This window comes from Lissotriton vulgaris, chromosome 7, assembly GCF_964263255.1.
Source record: "Lissotriton vulgaris chromosome 7, aLisVul1.2, whole genome shotgun sequence".
Taxonomy (NCBI): Eukaryota; Metazoa; Chordata; class Amphibia; order Caudata; family Salamandridae; genus Lissotriton; species Lissotriton vulgaris.
Window position 1 is genome coordinate 1,030,860,700 of NC_141695.1, and position 23,486 is coordinate 1,030,884,185.

The 23,486-nt window shown below is 48.9% G+C and overlaps 1 protein-coding gene across 3 annotated transcripts in view; it reads left to right on the plus strand.

The window, feature by feature from the left end:
- Positions 1–23,486, plus strand: part of ANKHD1 (ankyrin repeat and KH domain containing 1) — a 1,478,908-nt gene that overhangs the window by 393,885 nt on the left and 1,061,537 nt on the right. For all 3 annotated transcript variants that reach the window (XM_086931463.1, XM_086931465.1, XM_086931464.1), the window contains exons 11-14: positions 1,600–1,687; positions 8,689–8,816; positions 8,942–9,082; positions 11,388–11,490. In XM_086931463.1, coding sequence (XP_086787589.1) covers positions 1,600–1,687; positions 8,689–8,816; positions 8,942–9,082; positions 11,388–11,490 — 460 coding nt within the window. The remainder of the gene's footprint in view (positions 1–1,599; positions 1,688–8,688; positions 8,817–8,941; positions 9,083–11,387; positions 11,491–23,486) is intronic.

Below are 23,486 nucleotides of genomic sequence, written 5' to 3' on the forward strand. Positions count from 1 at the left end.
AAATGATGCTGCAAAGATATGGTACCTAAAATCTTACAGTAGTTTAGCAAAATGTTTTTTTTCCTACTTGCATTTTTTTGGGTAAACATTTTGTTTTGAAAGCAAAGAATAATCACTCTTGCTTTCAAGCTTCTGATAATATTTGCATACAATCAGAGAACATTCTGGGAACATTGTAGTAGCCTTATTTTACTAAACTTTGAAAACGTGTACACATTTATACTGGAGCCACCGTCAGTAGTGCAGGCCGAGCTTACAACATTTACTTTTAGTGCTCACGCTAATAATAAATGCTTTGCATTAATGAGCAATAAATACAAGTTTGAACAATATTAATACATGGACACACATATTACCTTAACACCTTAGCAGCTATGGAACGTCCAGCTCCAGTGCTGAACGTTCCATTGCGCAGGTGCAGTTGAAACGTCCAACGGCCGACGGCAGCACTCCCGAGGTAGTGGGGCCGTTGGACTGGGCGCAGCACTTATGAGGTTAACTGTAGACCATGCCCTTCCCTGATCCGTAATGTGGTACTGTAAACTGGCAGCCAAAGGGTTTGTGCTATAGGTGACTAAGCCTACTTGTCCCGGGCTATAGGAATTCCACATCCTTGTTCAGCTATCTGAAGTCGGAACTTTCAGGGGCACACACATGACATTGTAATGCTATTAAAGTGTCTTGGATAACTAGACAGTTTATGGTGTTTTTCTGGCTGCAGTACAGATGAGGAGTGCAGTCATTAACCTACAGTGCAACTGTCTCCTAACCTTTTCACCACTACTAATATAATTCTACAGTTCTTTGTTCTGCACAAATAAATATCCTTTCCCATGCTATCTACTTGTAATGCTTCATGTTACCATGCAACTTTCTTTTAAAGCCAGACCTATTGGCATCGACAATGCTTGTTAACTGTCTGGTGACAGCTATGCTGTCAAGCCAGACTTTATTTGAGCATTAATAGAGAGGGGCTTTGGCTACTCCCACATGTTGGCGCCAAGAGCACGTTTTGGTTGGGCAGAACTTGCGTGCTTCCAAAAACGTGTTTGCCCTCCACACAGCTGTGATTTTGTTTACTCAGATACCTGAGGCTAAACTTTCGGGGTCACACACATGACATCGTAATGTTATTAAAGCATCTTAGATAGCTAGATCATTTATGTTGTTTTTCTTTTGTAGCAGCTCAGAAGGGAGAGGGGCAGTCATTAACCTACATGGATTTTTAGTTTTGGCTTGAACGTGCAAATTTCACCTGACATTTTAACCTACACCAATATTATTTTATAATTCTTTGCTTCTACACAAGTACATTTTCATTTCCATGTTTACTTGTAATGTTCGCCTTACCATACAACAGTCTTTTAAGGCCAGAACTACTGACATTGCCTTTGCGTAAACAGTCAAAGTAGTGGGTGCCAATCAGCGGATTTGATAGCTTTATTTATATTTTACTAGCTGTTTACTGAGAAATCTGCCTTTACAGATTTTTCTGAGAGAAATGGTAGATAATTAATCAAATATAAAATACTAATGTGTTTTTCCCACCTGAACTCTTTTTATGAGACTTTCACTATTACACTATTTACATTCAAACAGGAACACGAGTCTGAAGGAGGACGGACACCTTTAATGAAGGCTGCAAGAGCAGGCCATTTGTGCACTGTTCAGTTTCTCATTAGCAAAGGTAATTTGTAAAATTCCTTGCTCTTTGTTACATAATTTGATTTTGAGGTGTATTTATTGCTTGGTGGTTGAATATGAATTGGGTGGTTTATTTTTTCAGTATATACAGAACAGCGATGTGTAGAGCCAGTACTGTAAAGTGTAGAGTTTGTAGGGTTAAAGTAGTTAATTGTATGTATGTTAAAGGTAATGTGATCAGTGCAGTTTGTCATTCCATGTGTGCATGCTGTTTCTCTCTAGAGGGAAGAATCTTCAGACTTAATCAACCGCTGTTTTATTGGCCCCAATTTATACAGTGGCTTGTATCATATCTTTCTGTTACCCATGGTGAACTGTGGGAATCCATAAAGTATTCTCATCATATCTGCAGAGTTGATTGCCATGCTTGTCACCATTCTTTCAATGACATAATAAAAAATATAATTGTTTGCTGCAGCATTCAAATCTTTGCAACAGATCCTTTTGTTCACATCTCAGTCTGTTTTATACTCATGTGAACAAGGGAATGTCTATCCGGACATGCCCTTTATAGTATAGACAGCTCACTTTATCACCTCGGTCAGCGTTAGTTTTTTATCCTCTTGAATTGCTTCCTCTACCTATCTTTCTGAAGGGCAAGGAATTTACTTATAGATTCAGAAAATTATCATTAAACTGTTAAGAAGTATGTATAGCATATCTGAAAGAAACAGGTTAGTATTAGATACCTTACCTTAGAATATCCCCAGGCGTCAGACTGGACCCGGAATTTTTTGCGTAGCAGTACCCTTGCGCGTCGGTAGGCGTCGTCTGCGGCTCCGCGTCAGTCGTCGGCGTTGTGGGCGCCGTGAGGACTTCGTCGGAGTACCTAGACGCCGCCTCCGCGTGCTGACGTCAGTTCTTCTTTTTTCCGAGCCAGCAGCGCAGATCCGGAAAAAGTGGTACTATAGTCACTTTTTGACTAAACTTTTTTGTGATCCCTTTTGATCCTTTTCGAGTCTTAGACTCCGAACGGTGCCGGTAGGGATGCCTGGTTTCAAGCCCTGTGAGGACTGCGACCGACTGATGTCGGTCACTGACCTCCACCGCCGATGTCTTCACTGTCTCGGCGTCGACCACGACGATGAGGCTTGTCCTGACTGCCGAGCCCTGACTTCGAAAGCTAGGCTCGAGCTCCGGCAGTCGGCCCCGGGACGTGAGAGGTCCCTGTCTGGACAGAGGTTGAGGGACTGGTTGCGGGGTTGGAGCCATCATAGCTCCGGGAGTCGACATCACTCTTCAGGCTCGAAGTCTTCAGGTAAGCACACGCTGCTCCGGAGTCGCCGGCGTCGCGACCTGCCCCATACCCTCTGGTCCCTGGGCCGCAAGCGACGCTGGAGGAGATCGAGCGCTTCCTCATGGCCATGAGGTCCCTCTCTCCTCCGACGGGCTCCGCGGCACCTTCGGGTCCAGCGGACCCGTCTGGTGGCCCTAGCGGGTCGGGTGCTTCTGCCAGACGCCTGCGGGTGCTTCGCCGGCGCCTTCGGGCCCCGCTAGATCCGCTTCCGGATCCGGGTCGTCAAAGGTTGACCTAACGACCTCACCGGCGCCGGTCCCTAGGGTGTCACCTCCGGCGCAGTCTTCTAGCGGCGCCGTACCCGATGCCTCCCTCGATCCGGCGTCGGAACGGCGCCGCTGGGTGCCCCTTTTGACGCCGCTTGGAGAGTTTTACTTCAATGAACCGGCCCCAACTTTTGAGAACTCTGAATTTCAGAACATGGGTGATTAGGTATATTGGAAGGGGTCTGAGGACCCTCTGACAAGTGAGTGTCAGTCCCAAGAAGACTGGACAGGTGAACTTGGGGATGCCAGTGGTCTTGACACTTCGCCAGACACTGGCTTTGTCTCACCCCCTACCTTGGCTACGGAGGAGGGGGCAACCTTCAGTGTGGTGTTGACGCGGGCGGCCAAGGCCTTGGGCCTTGAGCTCCCCGTCGCGGCCGTGAGGACTAACCTCCTCACTGAGGTCCTTAAACCGCAGTCAAGCTCGGCCGAGCCTCTGCTGCCGTTTAATGAGGCCTTGACTGACGTTCTTTCGGGCACTTGGTCCAGGCCCTTACAGGTGCGCCTGTAGATAGGAACGTGTCCAGACGCCACCCCCCGGCGACCCTTGTTTCCTGTCCACCCATCCCACCCCCGAGAGCCTGGTCATCCAGGCCTCCAACTCTCAGAACGCATTCCCGTCTGCTCCACCCGATCGGGAATCCAAGAGGTATGAGCAATACGGCAAGAAGGTATTCTCCTCCCTCAGTTTGGGACTGCGGTCTTCCAACACTGCATGCTTCTTGGGCCGTTACACCCACTCTCTGTGGGACACGGTCGCGGACGTACTGCCACAATGCCCGGCGGAGCTCAAGGCTAAACTCGCCCAAGCCTTTGTGGAGGGTCGAGATGCAGCACACTATTACATCCGGTGTGGGCTGGATACAACCGACTCACTGGGCAGAGCGATGGCAACGACGGTGGCGATTCGTCTCCACGCCTGGTTGAGGTCTGCCAACTTTTCGGTCGATGTCCAGAATACCCTCATGGACATGCCGTCTGATGGCCGTCGCCTGTTTGGCAGCAATGCAGACCATGCGCTTGAACGCTTTAAGGACTCCAGGGCTACGGCCAAGTCCGTGGGCCTCTCGGCCCCGCGCCAGCAATCGGGTGCCTTTCGCTCCTTTCTTGGCCAAGGAAGGGGTGCTCACACACGTGCTGCCAGCCACGCACCGCAGACTACTTACCAATGCGGTGGCGGCCGTGGAAACCGCTGTGGATGCGGTCGGGAACAACGGCGAGGCCAATCCACACCTACCCCTGCAGCATCCGCCTCAAAACCCTCCTAGTCCGTGCTTTCAGTCCCATGTGACGCCAGCGGGGGGCAGAGTTCGCCATCACCACTTCCACTGGCGCACTGTCACATCAGACAGGTGGGTGCTGCAAATTGTCCGAAGGGGCTACTCCCTCCCCTTCGAGATGATCCCTTCAGCCATGCCACCGCAATTCCACCGCGTGTCGGGGGATCATTTGCAACTTCTGCAGGAGGAAGTTACGGCCCTCTTGGCCAAGGGGGCCATCAAGCGCGATCCTGGGCCAGAAGTAGGATGTGGTTGCTACTCCCACTACTTTCTGGTACCCAAGAAGGGCAAAGGGGGCCTACGCCCTATCTTGGAACTACGGGACTTGAACGGCTCCTCCGGAAGGAGAAGTTCAAAATGCTGACACTGGCTCAGGTCTTAGCTGCCCTGGACCCAGGAGACTGGCTGGTGGCGTTGTACTTGCAGGACGCTTATTTCCACATCCCCGTCCTGCCGGCCCACCGACGCTATCTGCTGTTCACGGTAGGTCACGAGCACTTTCAGTTTACCGTGCTCCCCTTCAGCCTTACCAGCGCCCCACGGGTGTTCACGAAAGTGATGGTGGTGGTCGCAGCTCATCTGCGCAGGTTAGGGGTTTCAGTCTTGCCCTACCTCGACGACTGGTTGTTGAAGGCAGGCTCGTCCCAGACAGTCGTCAGCCACCTCCAGAGGACGGTGGGCCTCCTGCACCTGCTGGGGTTCTCAATCAATGTGCCGAAGTCACACCTGTGTCCCTCTCAAAAGCTCCTCTTCATCGGAGCGGTTCTCGACTCGGCACAGTCTCTGGCTTATCCTACCGAGCAGCGGGTTCGGGATATTCAGGCTCTGATTCCGATCTTTCAGCCTTTATCCCTAATCTGTCAGGTTGATGCTGCGGCTTCTGGGGCTGATGGCCTCCTGCATCCTTCTGGTGCAACACGCCCGATGGCGGATGCGGACTCTGCAGTGGGACCTGAAGTTTCAGTGGGCCCAGCATCAGGGCAACCTGTCCGACCATGTACTGATCTCGGAGGGCACTGTGAGACAGCTGCAGTGGTGGCTCACGGACCGCGATTGGGTCAGCGGCAGATCCTTCTCCCTTCCCCAACCGAAGCACGTAGTTGTGACGGACGCGTCCCTCCAGGGCTGGGGAGGCCACATGGGAGAGGCGGAGATCAGAGGCCTTTGGTCTCCGGCAGAGTCCCGGCTCCTTATCAACCTTATGGAGCTGCAGGCGATACATCTTGCATTGAAGGCATTCCTCCCCTCTGTCCGGGGGAGTGTAGTGCAGGTGTTCACGGACAACACCACCGCCATGTGGTACTGCAACAAACAGGGCGGGGTGGGGTCGTGGACCTTCTGCCAGGAGGCTCTGCGCCTCTCGCAGTGGCTGGAATATCAGGGCGTGACCCTGGTGGTTCAACACCTGGCAGGTTCTCTGAACGCCAGGGCGGACGAACTCAGCCGCCGGTGCATGATGGATCACGAATGGCGACTGAACTCGGACGTGGCGCAAGGTCTCTTTCTGCAGTGGGGAGAGCCTTGGTTAGATCTATTCCCCACAGAAGAGAACGCGTAATGTCATCAGTTCTGCGCGTTGGAATTTCCAAGGCGGCACTCGCTCGGAGACGCTTTTCGTCGCGAGTGGAGTTGCAGTCTGTTGTACGCCTTTCCGCCTATACCACTTCTGCCCAGAGTGCTGAAGAAGATCAGGCGCAACCGGGCCCAAGTCATCCTTGTGGCTCCAGACTGGGCACGAAGGTACTGGTATCCCAAGCTACTCAGTATGTCAGTTGATCCCCCGGTTCGTCTGCCTTTTCATTAGGACCTTCTGTCGCAGCAGATGGGAACAGTCCTCCACCCGAACCTGTCCAGTCTCCACCTCCATGCTTGGAGATTGAGCGGCGACAATTGAGGCCTTTAACTTGCGTCCTGAAGTCTGTTATCTTTCTGGCAGCCAGGCGTCCCTCCACAAAGTTGGTATACGCTTGCAGGTGGAACAGATTTGTGGCATGGTGCACAGCAAAGGCTGTGGATCCTCTCTCTGCCCCTCTTTCTGAGGTTCTTCTCTTTTTTCGTTCTCTTGTCCAGCAGGGCTCTGCTCTGGGCACTATCAAGGGCTACCTTTCTGCCCTTTCGGCCTTTCTAAGGCTGCCTGATCAACCATCTTTGTTCAAGTCACGTTTCCACCTGTTCCATTTGTGATGCCTCAGTGGGACTAGAACCTGGTTCTTACTTATCTGATGTGAGACACTTCACAACTGTCCTATCCGAGTTCTTACTTTGAAGACTGCTTTCCTGGTTGCCATCACCTCTGCCAGGAGAGTGAGTGAGCTCCAGGCTCTTTCATCCAAACCTCCTTTCTTTTCTGTCCATCCGGACAAGGTTGTGTTGCGGACTAGACCCTCTTTCCTGCCCAAGGTTGTCACGGCCTTCCACATCGGGCAGTATATCACCTTGCCCACCTTCTTTCTGCCTCCGCATCCCTCAAAGGAAGAAGAGCGGCTCCATCGTCTGGACCCAAAACGTGCGCTCTCGTTTTATCTGAATCGCATTCGCCAGTTCCGGGTGGATGACCAAGTCTTTGTTGGTTATGTGGGCGCTAAGAAGGGAAAGGCGGTGCACAAGCGGACCATCTCTCGGTGGGTCGTCTTGTGTATCAAGGCTTGTTACTCCTTGGCAAAGAAGGAGCCTCCTGTTGGGTTCCACTCGGGCCACAGCGGCTACCACTGCCCTGGGCCGGGGTGTCCCCTTGCAGGACATCTGTCAGGCATCTACGTGGGCATCGCTGCACACGTTTGCGAAACACTACTGCCTGGACAGCCAAGTCCGGAGGGATGGCTTCTTCGGCCGTTTTGTCCTCCAGGACTTTCTGGTGTGATTATTGGTTCGCAGACCCACCACCGGGGTTGGTATTGCTGGGGTATCTATTCTAAGGTAAGGAATCTAATACTAATCTGTTTCTTTCAGCTGGACAAGTTACTTACCTTCGGTAACGATATATCTGTAAGAAACAGTAGTTAGTATTAGATTCCTTACCGCCCCACCCATCCTCCCCGTTCTGCGAACCGATATCTAGGATTAAGGTCATGTCCTTTCAGGGCCCTAGTTTCAATGGCACCAGTGTTGGTTTTTGACATGTCTCTGCGTTTCTGGTGCGGAAAAGCTGCGTCTAAGAACTGACATCAGCGCTCGGAGGCGGCGTCTTAAGTACTTCGACGTCATCACGGCGCCGACGACGGACGCGGAGCTGCAGACGACGCCTACCGATGCTCAAGGGTACTGCTACGCAAAAATTTCCGGATCCAGTCTGACGCCTGGGGATATTCTAAGGTAAGGAATCTAATACTATCTACTGTTTCTTACAGATATATCGTTACCGAAGGCAAGTAACTTGTTCTTCTAGAACTATTTTGAGGGGCCTTCACACATTTCTTGAAGGTTTCCTCATGTTGTCCAAGTACTCTGCAGTCAATTTCACTCTGAAAACATTGCAGTAGTCTACTCCAGTCAATGCATAGAGGTGCCACATTCATCTAATTGGAATCAGAAAATGTTGCCCCAATACAAATATCACTATTGGAGCTGTACTATTGTGCTGTATGCCAGCACATTCTTGACTGTCATTCAAATACGTTGTCCTTTGTAAAACATTTGACGTGCTCAAAAGATTTTCAGACTGATTCACACTGGACCCAGGCGCTTGTCTCCTTCAGTCAATGTTTAGTTCTGTCTATAAGAAAAGCACTAAAACTGTTCAAAATAGTGGGATGGGTAAGCCCCCATATACAACCTAAAATTGCACATGGGTAAATGAACACTAGGTTCGTTTTTCCTTTCTGGCTGTTGAGTGGTACAAAGTTGGCTAGCGTTGCTCTCTGTGTCTGTCTCATGTGAGTCAGAACTCCTCAGTTTCTACTTTCTACTGTGGCCTATCATAGCTTAGTTCTAATAATGTTGATCATCATAATATCCAGTATTCAGCCCTTTAATTGGCAGTTTCACTTAAAAGGTAAGTTATTGCATGTTTGTGCAACTGAACTGCCTCATCACCTCTTTAAGAAGCAATACATAATTGGCAGGCACTAATTTGGTAGTAGATTGGAAATGAAATGACAAACTAAGAGTTTTGATATGTTATGAAAATCTTTTTATTGTCAAGGTGCGAATATGAATAGATCAACTGCGAACAATGATCACACAGTTGTGTCACTGGCATGTGCAGGAGGTCATCTTGCAGTTGTGGAGCTTCTTTTGGCACATGGTGCAGACCCTACCCACAGGCTAAAGGTAATAACCCTCTAAGTTTGTTTCATTTTTGTTTAGACAAAGAAATTGTGTTTTGTCTTAAATCTTGCTTTGAGGCATGTATAGGGTGAAAGGTTTATAGCATCTTTTTTTTTTTCTTGCAACAGGATGGTTCCACAATGCTGATAGAGGCCGCAAAGGGTGGTCACACTAATGTTGTTTCCTATTTGCTGGATTATCCCAATAATATTCTGCCAGTTTCAGCATCAGACTTATCTCAGATCACCCCGTCTTCTGATCAATCTCAGGTAGTGATAATGCATGTTTTAATTAACATCAGTGGTTTGTAATATTGCAGAAGAAAGTTAGTGAATCATTTTCAACTGAAATATTTTCAGAATCTGTTTTGAATGACCTTTTTCAAATTGACTTATTTGCTGTTAACAAACTTTATAATGCAGTATTTCTTTGACAATTATATTGATTGCAAACTTTTCCGATATAATTAATATCTTTTGTGTGTAATGCCTCTTGGAAAATCAAATAATTTGTTGACAAATGGCGCATATCTGTGAAGAACATTGACACACTTTAGCTTTATTGCCCTGTGGAGGAACTGTCTCACCCAGACAGGGTCTCCATTAAACCTCTCCCTTCACAGGGGCTTTGTGATTCTCTCAATTACTTTTTTGTTGAAAAGATTGAAAAATCAAAAACAGCATTTCGGTGTCGCCCTTATCTGACTCTCCCGGGTCCCTTGCTGACTCCCTCAACCCCCACTCTCTCACTCAGATCCCCCTCATTCTGGAGGCGGACTTCTCCGCTCTTCTAAGCAAAGTCACCTCAGGGTCTCCCACTGATTGCTGCCCTCCCAAGATCCTACGCGAGGCCTTCATTGCTTGCCCAGCCCCCCCCTTGGCACTCCTGAATAATTCCCTCACTCTTGGCCTAGTCCCTAGCTCTTTTAAGGCAGCCGAGGTAGTGCCTATCTTAAAGAAACCTACAGCCGATCCCACGATTATGAGCAACTTCCGCCCTATCTCCCTCTTTTCCTACCTCAGCAAGGTGCTCGAGTCTCACGTCACTAACATCTTGAGCTCGTTTGTTGAGCAGTCTCATTTTCTCGACTCAACAGGCCGGGTTTAGACCTGCCCACTCTACAGAGATGGTCATACTCTGTCATGGAAGAACTGCGTAGGGGGGCCGATTCTAACATCAGTCAGGCCCTAGTGCTCCTGGATTTGTCGGCCGCCTTTGACACGGTCGACCATGTCATCTTGGTCGACCGTGTCAGGCAGGCTGGCATCAGGGGCACTGCCCTGGACTGGGTTCGCTCGTTTCTCACCAGCCGCCAACAAGCGGTCCGGCTTTCCCAGTTCTCCGCTGACAGGGTGGGGTTGACCTGTGGCGTGCCGCAGGGCTCTTCTTTATCCCCGCTCCTTTTTAATTTATACCGAACCTCCCTGATCCGGTCTCTCCGAGATAGGAATGTCACCGCGTTTAACTACGCGGATGACATCCAGCTGGTCTTCAACATCGACCCCTCGGACCAGTCGGCCTCAGATTTTCAAGCCACCCTTTGTCACATCAGCAACTGGATGGGGGCAAATCACCTTAAGCTTAACCCAGACAAGACCGAATTGGTTCTTGTTGGGGGGCCTTCCAACTCTTGGAATTCCAATTTCTGGCCTGCTAGCTTGGGTCTTCCCCCTCGTCCAGTTGACTCAGCCAAAAGTCTGAGGGTTATCATCAGTAAAGATCTTTCGATGAAGCCCCAGATAAATGCCACTGTCTCCTCCTGTTTTTTCCAACTGCGCAAAATTCGGAAAATCGTGCGGTTTCTTACCACCGAGGCTCTTACCTTAGCCCTCTTGGCGTTAGTCGTCTCTAGGATTGACTACGCCAATTCCTTGTACATAGGCATCCCAGATTATCAACTCAAACGTTTGCAGCTTGTCCAGAATCGGGCGCCTTATCTTCCATCAACTGAGGCACCATCACGTCCGTCCCCTGCTAAGATCTCTGCACTGGCTCCCTGTTTCTGAACGCTTCAAATTCAAGCTGGGCTGCCATGTTTTTAAATCTCTGGCTGGCCTAGGTCCTACCTTCATCTCTTCCCTCATTCATCCCTATGTCCCCTCTCGCAATCTTCGCTCGGCTCACTCGGCTCTACTCAAAGTCCCGAGAGTCAAGCGTAAGAAATGGGGAGGTTTAATATTCTCATTCCTTGCCCCATCTTTCTGGAATGCCCTCCCATTGGACATAAGGCTTTCTTCTCCCTATACCCGTTTTAGATCCCTCCTTAAGACTTATCTGTTTCGCATTGCGTACAATTAAAATGTTTTCTTCTTCTACGTTCTTTTTTCTCTTTTTTCCCTGTTGCTGCTGTGCACTCCCTTGTCCTGTCCAGGCGGTGCCCACCGTCCTTCTCTGCCCCAGCGCCAAGAAACTGTATAGTGTATGCTGCGCTTTACAAATGCCTTTCACATCACATCACATCACATCAATAACCGATTAAAAGTTCTAATTAATTTCCTTTTAATTTAAAAGCTTTCATAGCATCATGTTTGAATATTTGTTTTTTTTTATATTGTAAACCTTTATCATTTTTAGGTTCCACGTGTTCCAATGCATGCACTTGCCATGGTTGTTCCCCCACAAGAACCCGACAAAGCTCCACAAGATGAAACACCTTTATTTTTGGAAGTGGAAAAAGGTTAGTATGAAGTGATTAGTGCAGTCATATACATACTTTTATAAGTCCACCAAATTAATGTTCTTTTTATTCAAGCATATCCTGGTAGAACCATTTACAGTGTATTTTACAATCTAGATTTCTCATGGAATGTTGGGTCATCTCCTTATTCATTTAAAATCATAAGTCCTTTGATGAAATGTTGAAAAATTGAAAGGCTCCCTCGAGCTGTGCCTGATTTCATGTATTAGATAAAGCTAGCTAATAGAGCACACCAGTTTGTAATAGGTGTTTTAATATTTTACATTTGATGAAATAATTGCAAATTATTCACACCTTCATAGCCCAGACCATAACTGGCATCTCAATTTTTTTTGCGCGTATTGATGAATTCATTGGTTTGAGCATGACTCCTATAGATTCCCAAGCTTTACGTTCTCATGCCATCTGTTTTTAAAACTGAAATTGTTAGTAGGTTTGAGTACAGACCTTTACTGGGTCGGGAAAAAGTGGAAAGGAACTCTAGAAACCTCCTTGATCTAAAAATAAGCCACACTTTTTTGTTTTTTTTAAGATCTAAGTTGAGAACTTGATCAAAGCATCTGAAAATTTGCATAGCTGATGAAGCAATTTTTTTAACCTTGTTGAGGGACCGGTTGTATTCAAAATTACTAACATTTATAGCTTGATCTAGGCCGTTCTCAGGGTAGGAATCGCTATGTGACTGTGTATATCTTTTCTCTCTCTACAGTAAGTTGTTTTAGATTTTATCACCTGCAGATCCTTTTCACAAAATGATTGAGAGTAGCTTTAGCCCATCTCCCATTTCAAGTTATTTAACAGCTGTTTAATTAGTTTACCTATGTGTCTCATTCACAAAATCATTTGTAAGTATGGGAAATAGCACTACTCATTTATGTACTCTTACATGCCTTTTTAAATCGACCCCAAAATGGCCAACTGCCTACTAGTAAAAGTGAAATGAGGGCACAGTACTTTCTCTTTGTACTAATTGTTTATGGACATTCCCTAAATATTCCTATTTTATTCCCATTTTTGATGCCTTTGGGTGCCAATTTAAAACAGCATGTAAGAGTATGTAGAAGCATACCACAGGAGTACTACTTTACATACTGCAAAATGCTTTTACTTCTATATATTTTGGGTAGAAAGTAGTTTAAAACCATCAAAGTGTACCGTTTTAAGTCTTCTACTGGTAAGATTTACTTCATGGCAGCTTTAAAATATCCATCCATTGTAAAGGGGAAACGCAAAGTCATTTCTCCCTCAGTATCTCTATATTGATAATGTTAAGCACTGAATTGTCACAACACAAACACTTCACACAATATAAATGTATACTTTTCTCTCAGAAAGCCATTTTCTACTCCGCAAAGCAGCACATTTTAATTTAAAAAGTCATTAAATAGTGACAAACAAACTTTTTCAGAAACTTTTTTTAAAAAGAGAATTGAGAAAAATATGGCATGTAGCTGGATGCCTCCTTTAATGCAGCACACTCTACCAATTCTAGTTCATGGGTCTATGACCTTTTCTGTAATATCTACTTGTGTTCATTGAAAATCACCCTGAGGTGGTAATATTATTAGTGTTGTAAAAGTGACAACATCCAACAAGATTAAATTAGTGGCCAACCCGTGCATATTTACCAGCAGTGGTCACCTCCATGCTTCAGGCATAGTTGCCAGCAGTAATGTAAAAAATGTTTAATTATTTTGGAATCTCTCAGTATAGTTAATACATAACAGCCATAGACACTCAAGTTAATCATTAAAATAGTAAAAAGTCTCACAAATGTCAAGTTCAAGTTCAGAAATGTATATAGCGCTCTACTCACCCAGAGGGTCTCAAGGCGCTTGGGGAGGCGATGCATTTACTTATCGAAGATCCAAGTTTTTATTTGCTTTCTGAAGGAGAGGTGGTTCTGAGTAAGGCGGAGGTGGGTGGGGAGAGAATTCCAGATCTTGGCCGCTAAGTAGGAGAAGGATCTTTCCCCCATGGTGGATCTGTGGATGCGCGGAATTTCGGCGAGGGCTTGATTGGAAGATCGTAGTTGGCGGGTGGATGTGTAGAAGGACAGTCTCGTGTTGAGGCATTCGGGTCCTAGGTCATAGAGGGCTTTGTGTGCGTGGGTGAGGAGACGGAACGTTATTCTCTTGTTGATGGGGAGCCAGTGGAGATCTTTCAGGTGGCCGGAAATGTGAGCTTGACGAGGGATATCTAGTATGAGTCTGGCTGATGCGTTTTGGATGCGTTGAAGTTTTTTCTGTAGTTTGGCTGTGGTTACGGCGTAGAGGGTGTTTCTGTAATCCAGTCGGCTGGTGACCAGTGCGTGGGTGACCGTCTTTCTTGTTTCAGTGGGGATCCAGCGGAAGACTTCTTTGAGCATGCGTAGGATGTTGAAGCAGGATGATGAGACGGCATTGCTTGTCTGGTCATCGAGAGGGAGGAGTCCAGGATGAAGCCCAGGTTGCGTGCGTGATCCGTTGGTGTGGGTGCGGTTCCCAGGGCTGGTGACCACCAAGAGTCGTCCCAGGCCGAGGGGGATGAGCCTAAGATGAGGACTTCCGTTTTGTCCGAGTTCAGTTTTAAACAGCTGTTCTTCATCCACCCGTCTACTTCTTTCATTCCTTCGTGTAGGTTGGTTTTGGCGGTGTTCGGGTCTTTGGTGAGGGAGAGGATCAGCTGGGTGTCGTCTGCGTAGGAGATGATGTTGAGGTTGTGTTGGCGCGCGATGGATGCGAGGGGACTCATGTATACGTTGAAGAGGGTGGGACTGAGTGATGATCCTTGTGGTACTCCACAGATGACTTCGGTGGCCTCTGATTTGAAGGGGGGGAGGCGGACTCTCTGGGTTCTTCCGGCAAGGAACGATATGATCCATTCCAATGCTTTTCCTTGTATTCCGACGTTGCTGAGTCGTTGTATGAGGGTGCTATGACAGACTGTGTCGAAGGCTGCGGAGAGGTCAAGTAAGATGAGGGCAACTGTTTCTCCGTTGTCCAGTAGTGTTCGGATGTCGTCTGTTGCTGCGATGAAGGCGGTTTCGGTACTGTTTGGCTCGGAAGCCGGACTGTGAAGGGTCGAGGGATTTGTTGGATTCGAGGAAGGTGGCGAGCTGACTATTGACTGCTTTCTCAATGACTTTAGCGGGGAATGGGAGGAGCGAGATGGGGCAGTAGTTCTTGAGTTCGGTGGGGTCTGCTGTGGGTTTCTTCAGAAGGGCGCTGAGTTCGGCATGTTTCCAGATTTCCGGGAAGGTAGCGGAGTTGAAGGAGCAATTGATGACATCGCGGAGATGGGGTGCGATGATGGAGAATGCTTTGTTGAAAATGTGGTGGGGACATGGGTCGGTTGGCGCTCGTGAGTGGATGGAGTTCATCAGGCGGATGGTGTCTTCGGTGGTGATTGGGTTCCAGGCGCAAAGGATGTTTGAGGGCGGTGTTGGATCGGACGTGGGTGGAGTGGACAAGTCTTCGGACTGGTTTTCAAAGCTGTTATGTATTTCGGCGATTTTGTTGTGGAAGAATGAGGATAGAGAGTCGCAGAGGTCTTGGTAGGGAGAAATGTCGTTGGTGCCGGCGGTGGGGTTAGTAAATTCTTTGACGATGTTGAATAGTTCCTTGCTGTTTTGGGCATTGTTGTGAAGTCGATCCTTGAATGCTGATTTCTTGGTGGATCGGATTAGTTGGTGGTGTTTGCGGGTGGCGTTCTTGAAGGTGGCTAGGTTATCAGTGGTTGGGTTTTTTCTCCAGGTTTTCTCGAGAGTACAACAGAACTTCTTGGATTTCTTAAGGTCATCGTTGAACCAGGGGGCTTTTTTGCTACCTTGCTTGATTAGATGGTTTTTCAAGGGTGCAAGTTCGTCGGCGCTATGGGTGATCCATTGGGTGAGGTTAGTGGCTGCTTGGTTTGGGTCGATGATTTGGTGGGGGGGGTTTTGGTGAAGCGATGTGAAGAGTTGTTCAGTGGTGATTTTGTTCCAATTTCTTCGCGGAATAGGTTGTGGGGGGTTGTGGGTCATGGACTTTTTGTAGTTGAAGTGAACGCAGCTGTGGTCCGTCCAATGGAGAGCTGTGGTGTGATCGAAGGAGATGTGCTTGCTGGAGGTGAAGATAGGGTCGAGCGTGTGTCCGGCGTAGTGGGTGGGGGTGTCTACAAGTTGTTTGAGTCCTAGATTGGCCAGGTTATCCAGAAGGGTCACATCATTTATCACTCAAATATCCGGTTGAAACAAATATTTTGAAAATTCAACTATTTTTCTCAAAACATCCTCTTATGAGTACTGAAAATTCACTTTGCAGTTTTTGTTCAAATATATTAATTCAACCAAGCAAAAACTTTGCATTTAGTAGGCTGGGCTGCATACAAGAGTCATTAAAGGTATCTGGAGAGCTGCCAGTAGCCCACAAGATAGTAAGCCTGTTTTAAGTATTTTTTTCCGGTTACTGGTAAGCTGATCCGGGACCAGAGAGCGAACCCATTTTGATTTTGTTTTGTCAACCACTTCCCAAAGCCTTGCTTTAAGCTCTTCACTCAAACTCTTTAGATATCAGGAGAACGTATTTTAAGTTTTGTGACAGATCGTATTGGTTGCAGCATGTGTGGCTGTAGATACACATGACTTTGAATTTTTAAACGTGTTTTTCTTCAATTAAGTCTTTTGAGTCACAAGCTCTGTCTCGCACCTCAAGAACCCCGTCAACGACAGTGCCATTCCAAGTTCCCCTTGACCATAGTGAGACCAGTTCTGAGGCTTCTTGGCCTCATGTGCACCTGGTGGTGGGTGGAGTGCCAGGATGTTTTTCTTATCATGAACCGCCTAGCAGAGACACTGAATGCCAGCATGGACTAATAAAGTATGTGGCGTCTGGCAGATTACGAGTGGCATTGACATCCAAAGGTGGAACAGGGCATCTTCCAACAATAGGGAGAACCCTGGAAAGATGTTTTTCCACTGCTGAGAACGTGTAAAGTTATTTTTTTTTTTTGTGAACCTTTATTATTACTTCAAGCAGATACAAATATGGGCCTACAACTATCCCGGCCGGCTGCTAGCCAAGTCATAAGTACAGCAATCAATGTAGAAAAAACAGAGCAGCCAAGAACCGGGGTATAACAAACGTCCAGGATATGACACGTATGCAGGCGTAGTGGCCGATATTCAGGATTCATGAAGGTTCATTTTATGATAAGAAAACTAAGGATCAGTGCCGTACAGTCATACATGGTCCTACGATAACAAGCCTGAATCAGGGAATCCGCAAATAACGCATACACAATTTAAGTATTGGGAGTAAGGTATAAGAGTCAGGACAAATGTGACCACAAACCCATTCCATAGCAAGCTACGCCCTGTAGGAGAGTAGGGTCTGCAATCCTATGATCACCCGGACTTTTTGCTTTTGTTTCACTGGTTTACGACTTTCTCGGGCTGTGGGCCTGCCAATCAGACCCACAGCCTAGCTGTTCTCTCGCTAAATTGATATGTGTACCTTAGGTGCATTACCCAATTGGAACTGTGCCACCCTGTCAGACCCTGTAACTCAGGGCATCGGTGTACCCAGGGCCTACCAGGGGCTGAAGCATGTACTATGCCACCCCTGGATGGCCATCTAAATCTGACACAACTGGCTGCACGACAGCTGGGGCCACGTGGCGTACTCGCCCGTTGCTGTAGGTGTAGTAGCCCTATACCTAACCTTAAAATGGACACCCGAGTTCCTCTCAGTCACTCCTATGGCAGGCCTTGACAATCCTGAAGGCAGAGTGCATGGAACCGTGTGAATTGGGCTCTGGCACGAGCCGAGCCCGGTTGCAGCTTGCGGAACCAAGACCCAATGGCTGTTCCATGATAACGCGTATCATATCGGTAACTTCGGTATCGCGTTATCAAGACATGTCGAGTAAGGTGTCATACGAATCGGGATGCTGCCCCCTCACCAATTCTGGCGACGAGGTTAGCATTCCGCCCTTCTAGAGGGACACGACATGTACGTAACTGGGAACCCCGGTTAAAGTTAACTGAAGCCTCAGCTCCACAAAATGGACGCTGCCACCACAGACACGAGTCTGACCTCCTGCTGCTGGGAGTCCTTCTAGCGAGGAGAGCTTGGACAAAGGGTTTCCTGTCAAGGGCGGTGTTAGCACCGTCCCAGACAGGGTTTGTGTATTCTGGGTAGGTAGGGCTTTGCAAGAAGGTGACTGCGGAGTGGCACCCCGGTGCTCACTACGCATCTGCCGGCTAAAACCAGTTCTAGGGGCGCGCAGCCCCTGACTTGGGGACAGTCCAGCAGGGGAGAGGGGTGTAACTACCCCCCTTCCTGGTCCCACCCTTAGGGCAGGACCTAGTCATGTACCCACCCCTTTCTTTAGGATAAAGGCCGGAGCGGGGACCCTTCCAAATTAGATCATCTTTGAATCAAGAATACTTTCTACGAAAGGACTTCGAGACTCTTCTCAAGATTTCTCCCTTGTGTCTAAGGAGTAGTCACCCTGCATCCGCAGGCACCATCTAAGAACTCTGCGGTTTGCTGCAAGTCCTTCCTCAAGGATCCGACGACCCAGCTCGACGAGAACCGGCTTCCCTGGCACCTCTGACCTCTACCCACGTCGTCAGCTCAGCTGAGATCTGTGGGTGTGACGAGACCTCGAGGGACCGGCCATCATCAAAACCTGCACGCTTTCTTAATCAGCACGACCATCGAAGCAATTCTCTGGTGAGTGCTCTGGGGTCCGAGAAGCCCCGACCCTGAGTAGCTCCAGAACCGAAGTGCAGTCTCCCAGCATCTCCACGATCTGCGTGGGGCCCTTCTGCTCGCTGCTCAGCACGTTGTCTGGTCACTAGCCGCTGGCTTGTGCCCTTCTTTGACGACATCCGACAACCAACGCTGCTGGTCTGGTTGCTCCAGACCGGCCCTTGCTCCCTTTTCCAAGAGGAGCACCCCGGACCCTCCTAGTCCACTCAAGACGCCATTTTAGGCCCACCACGTGGCCCTGAAATCTGCCAAGGCTTGTTGCCCCAATCCTGGGCCCAGCGACGCCGACAGCATCAACCTTCGTGGGACAGCTCGCACCTCCATCCTGGTCGCCGACAACGCCTCCTGGTCCGTGAGACTGCAGAGCTTAGCGTCGCCCACTCACCTAGTCGAGGGACGGCCATCCGGTGCCTTCCTGGTACCCTCTGACTACTGGCCAGTAGTACGAACTTGGTCCCCTCTGCTTTCAGGTATCAACGATCACTGATCCAGGCTTGGATCTCTACGAACTATTCATCACTGGTCGCCGGCCAGCAACTCCTTTTCTTCCGGCTCCTGGCTCGTCAGCGAAGACCCCCGACGCCTGTAAGACTTGTGCAGCCGCAGCCCTCGTGGCTAGGTAACTTCGGCATTTCGGTGCCTGCATAGCCTCCTTACTCTAGGGTCCCGAGTCCCTCGCTTCCGACTTGCCTTATCGGGTCCGCCCGAGACCACTAAACTTTCCGTGCCCTCTGGCACTTGTTTTAATTGTGCACTTGAAGTATTTTCTAAGAGCTTTTGTTCTGTGCTTAGTACCCTGTCCTCATAAAGAGTACAGGGCTGTTGTGATTCTAATAAATATACTGTTTATTTTCATAACACTTGTGTGGTGTCCTTTCACTTGGTATTCAAGGGGTATGTGATGGTATTACAGCTGGCTTAAAACGCCCTCTAGAGTTTAGCCCGAAGACTGCTCGTATCCACGCTACTAGGATAGCTGGTCTAAGGTTGACTTACAACCAATCACCATAAGGGTCGTTTGGAACGATACATAGTGGTCGCTAGAATAGCGAATGCTGCATATCGGGCCAACTTCTCACACGCCCCTCCCCTCAAATCGAAACATATTGCAGGAAACATGAAAAATGACGACACCAACCAGGAAGAAAGACAAAAGGGCCATAGAAACAAAGACAGAGAAAGTAACAACCCCCATCCCCCTACCCCTCACCCTGCACGCCTGCAGAAGGCCACAGCCTACCCCCCCCCCCCCCCCCCCCCCCGCAGCGTGCCTGTCTCCCTAAATGAGAGACCCGAAATATAGTAAAGGAAGAGAAAGAAGAAAAGAAGGAAAGAAAAAGTGGAGAAGGGCCCTCGATCTCGCCACTCGGCCCCACCCCGCCCCGGTAAACATCCTAGAAGCATAATCAGAATAGCCACGGAAAACATTAAGCATTGAAGGCACCATCAATAAACTCCCCGCCGAATGTCCCCTAAATCACCATCAGCCATCAGTAAGTCCACCGGATCATAGACAGTGTCACCCTTGGCCTTTCCTATCAATAGCACCAACATACGTCCGTTTCACAATCGGCACACAAAGCTGCGTGTAGGGTCCAGGCGACCCGGGCGGACTGAGCCGCGTATTACTCCATGGGACTGCAGCAACCAAAACCCAGCCGAATGTGCATGAGGAAAATCCATCTGAGTCGGTATCGACACCGAAAAGAGCTTCAAGTCCGAACACAGTTTCACCATCCAAGGAAAAAGTCACTCCATACGGCAAGCACTGAGATGTCACCTGGGCAGCCCAAGACATAGACCGGCGTTGTTCCCCCGGCCGCTGATCAGGTATACATACGCCCCAACGAATCACTCATGCGTACTACAAAGCTGTCCAAGGCGATCTCTTGAGCCGGGTCTTCCAGCGTCTCAACGAACATAGACATAGCAGAAGCATTCTTCACCGACATTGGGGCAGGCACATCGGCGTTTCCTTGAGATCGAGATGTGTCCGTATGGAATGTCGGGACAACAATGGCGGACATCCTTCGTCCCAGATCTTGGGCGCCATGGATCAGGGCCGCATGCAGGGTCGTTAGAGCAACCAATATATCTTGGGACGAGGGCTCAGTCTCGTGCCGCCAGACCCCCGAACACTCCCGCACAGCGGCTTTTCCATTCGGATGTAAGCTGCGTAGGAGGGTGACAGCCGCCATCTTAGCTGATCCGGCCTCGTCCTTCACCTCACCCCGGGACCAGGCCCTACACCAGGGCTCAACAGGATGTACAGTGCGGACCCAGAAAGTCTAGGCAGGCTATCCAGCAAAGAACCACCAAAGGGCTAAACAAATTTGCTGCCGCTCTTCAGGAGCCGCCCGCCGATTCTGGGGGAAGCCGTTTGTTATGCCCGGACACAAGACCGAGAAGGGGGCCAAATTTCATGTGCCCCCCTCGATCCTGCACCGCCACGCACCCACACAAGGCACTCCGCTAGACGGACTGAATCACCGCCGCCTCCATCGGCCCAGCACACCTCCGGAGCCCACCGGCCGACACCACACCTCCACCAATGGCCGCTGTTGTGACAGTCGCGGCCGGTTGCTCCTCTCGCTCGACACCCCGGTCCCAGCTCCGTGAAGGCCGCAGAACAGTCGGGGACATTTCTTCGGGTCTGCCCACGCAGAAGCCCCAAAAGCAAACGGTAAGGGAGAGCTTTCCTTTGTCTTCTGAAATATGCCGTTACGGCTCAGGATAAGTGTCAGGATGTATGTGCGGGGCGAGAGGGCTCCGGGAGCCGAGCGACTATGCGGCCATTTCGGTCACCTGCTTGGCTCCTCCCCCTGTGTAGTGTTGATCATTTTATGCATTGCTTTTTCTGCAAGAGTATGCAGTGGCTGATAAATTCCGGCTGGAATGGAACATGAGGCCTCTGTATGCCTTCCCGTTCCTGCCTCCGATTCTGAAAAAGATCATGAACAGCCTGGCCCATGTCATCGTGATGGCTCCAGATTGGGCCAGAAGACCATGGTACCTGAATGGATGAATGAATGGATGAATGGATGAATGGATGAATGAATGAATGGATGGATGGATGAATGGATGAATGAATGAATGGATGGATGAATGGATGAATGGATGAATGAATGAATGAATGAATGGATGAATGGATGAATGGATGAATGAATGAATGGATGAATGAATGAATGAATGAATGGATGAATGAATGAATGAATGAATGAATGAATGAATGAGGAATTTGTATTGCGCGACTTAGCCCGGAGGCATCAAGGTGCATAAGATGGAAAACGGCTGAGTGAGAAGTGAAAACAGATGAAGGGTTACAGGTAGGCTTCTGCGAAGAGCCAAGTTTTTAGACCTTTACGGAACAGATCTAGGGACACCAGGCCCTTGAGTTCTGCAGGAAGCAAGTTCCAGAGTTTCGGGGCCAGGGATGAAAAAGCCTTCCCTCCCCATCTGGCCCTGGCGGTTCAAGGGACAGACAGAAGGTTTTTATTTGCGGACCGCAGGGTCCTGCCGGGGTGTAGAAGGACACAAGAGACCTAATGTCTTCTGCACCGGATCCGTGAAGAGCACGGAAGGTAAGAACTAGAACCTTGAAGTTTATCCTGGCTTGCACAGGAAGCCAGTGAAGGTTCTTTCTAATCAAGGATCCTGAGGACTGCCTGGGAGCGTCAATAACAAACCTTGCTGCTGCATTCTGGACAACTTGTAAGCGATGGACCAGTCTTTTGCTTATGCCCAAGTAAAGGGCATTACAATAGTCCAGACGAGGGGAGATGAGAGCCACCGAGGCTTGTTTACGTGCTTCCGGGGAGAAATAGTGTGTAAGTTTTCTCAGAATCCTTAAGACACCACAGCAGGTAGAAACAGTCCTGTTAACTTGCTTATCGAAGGAGAGTGTGGTGTCGAGGATAACACCCAGATTACGAGCAACAAGGGAGGGCTTGGGACATGTTCAAGGGCAGTGGGCCCCCAGTCGGCCGACCAGACATCTTGTTTACCTCTAAAGATGAGGACCTCGGTCTTTTCCCCATTTAATTTGAGGAAATTAGAGGTCATCCAGCCTGCCACTGCTTCCATACAATTCCTGAAATTTGAGGCCGTGTTCTCCACAGATTGTGAGAGGGAGACCATAATCTGGGTGTCGTCAGCGTACGACAAGACTTCCAATCCAAAAGATCTTACAAGCCTAGCAAGAGGGGCCACATATATGTTGAAAAGGGTGGGGCTCAAAGATGAGCCCTGAGGAACCCCACATTGCAGAGGCTTGGCGGAGGAGAGTAAGTCACCCACTTTTACCCTTTATTCACGCTGACTAAGAAAATAAGTTAGGAGGCTCAAAGCGGACCCATCCACTCCCATCTCACTAAGACGGGTGGCCAGAATAGTGGGAGAAAGGGTGTCAAAGGCGGCTGTAAGGTCTAGCAGGATAAGAAGGGTCGTCTGACCACTGTCGACCTTAGTGTGGATGTTGTTGACTACCACTGTGAGCGCTGATTCTGTGCTGTGAGCCTTCTGAAAGCCATGCTGAGAAGGATCTAGCAGGCTAGAATTATCGAGGAAGGCACTGAGATGGTGATTGAGGTGGGCCTCGAGCATCTTAGCAGGAGCAGGGAGAAGGGAAATAGGGCGCAAGTTCTTTAGGATCCCAGGGTCCATAGTGGCCTTTTTTAGGAGGGGCTTGACAATGGCCATTTTCCAGGGTGCAGGGAAAGCACCATTGGAGATTGCCAGATTCATTACTTCAAGAAGCGGGGGAAGCAAGACCTCTACAATTTTTCAGAATTCTTAAAGGGGAGGGGTCCAGGGGGATCCAGATTTGTCTGTCATGAGTTTATAGAGAGCTTCGAAGGTAAGGGGAGGAAAGTTGGATAGGTTTCCGCGAGGAACAGAAGTCTGCTCCTGCCAGGGGGGTAGAGCGGGGGTACGATTGAGGGCTTCTAAGGTAGTATAGATGTCCACAATTTTGGTATGAAAAAATGTGGAGATCTGATCGCAGAGTTCTTGAGATGCAACAATGGGATCAGGGTCTTGAACAGAGGATAAAGAGTCTACAATTTTGAATATTTCGCTGGGAGAGCTGAGGGAGGTGTTAAGCTTAGTAAAATATGACTGTTTTTCGGCCAGGACTGCGGTCTTATATTCTTTAATAAGGTCTTTGTGTTTAGTCCTTTCGTCGGGGTCAAGATGGGTTCTCCAGACCGTTTCTTGCCTTCTACACCCCTGCCTGAGCAG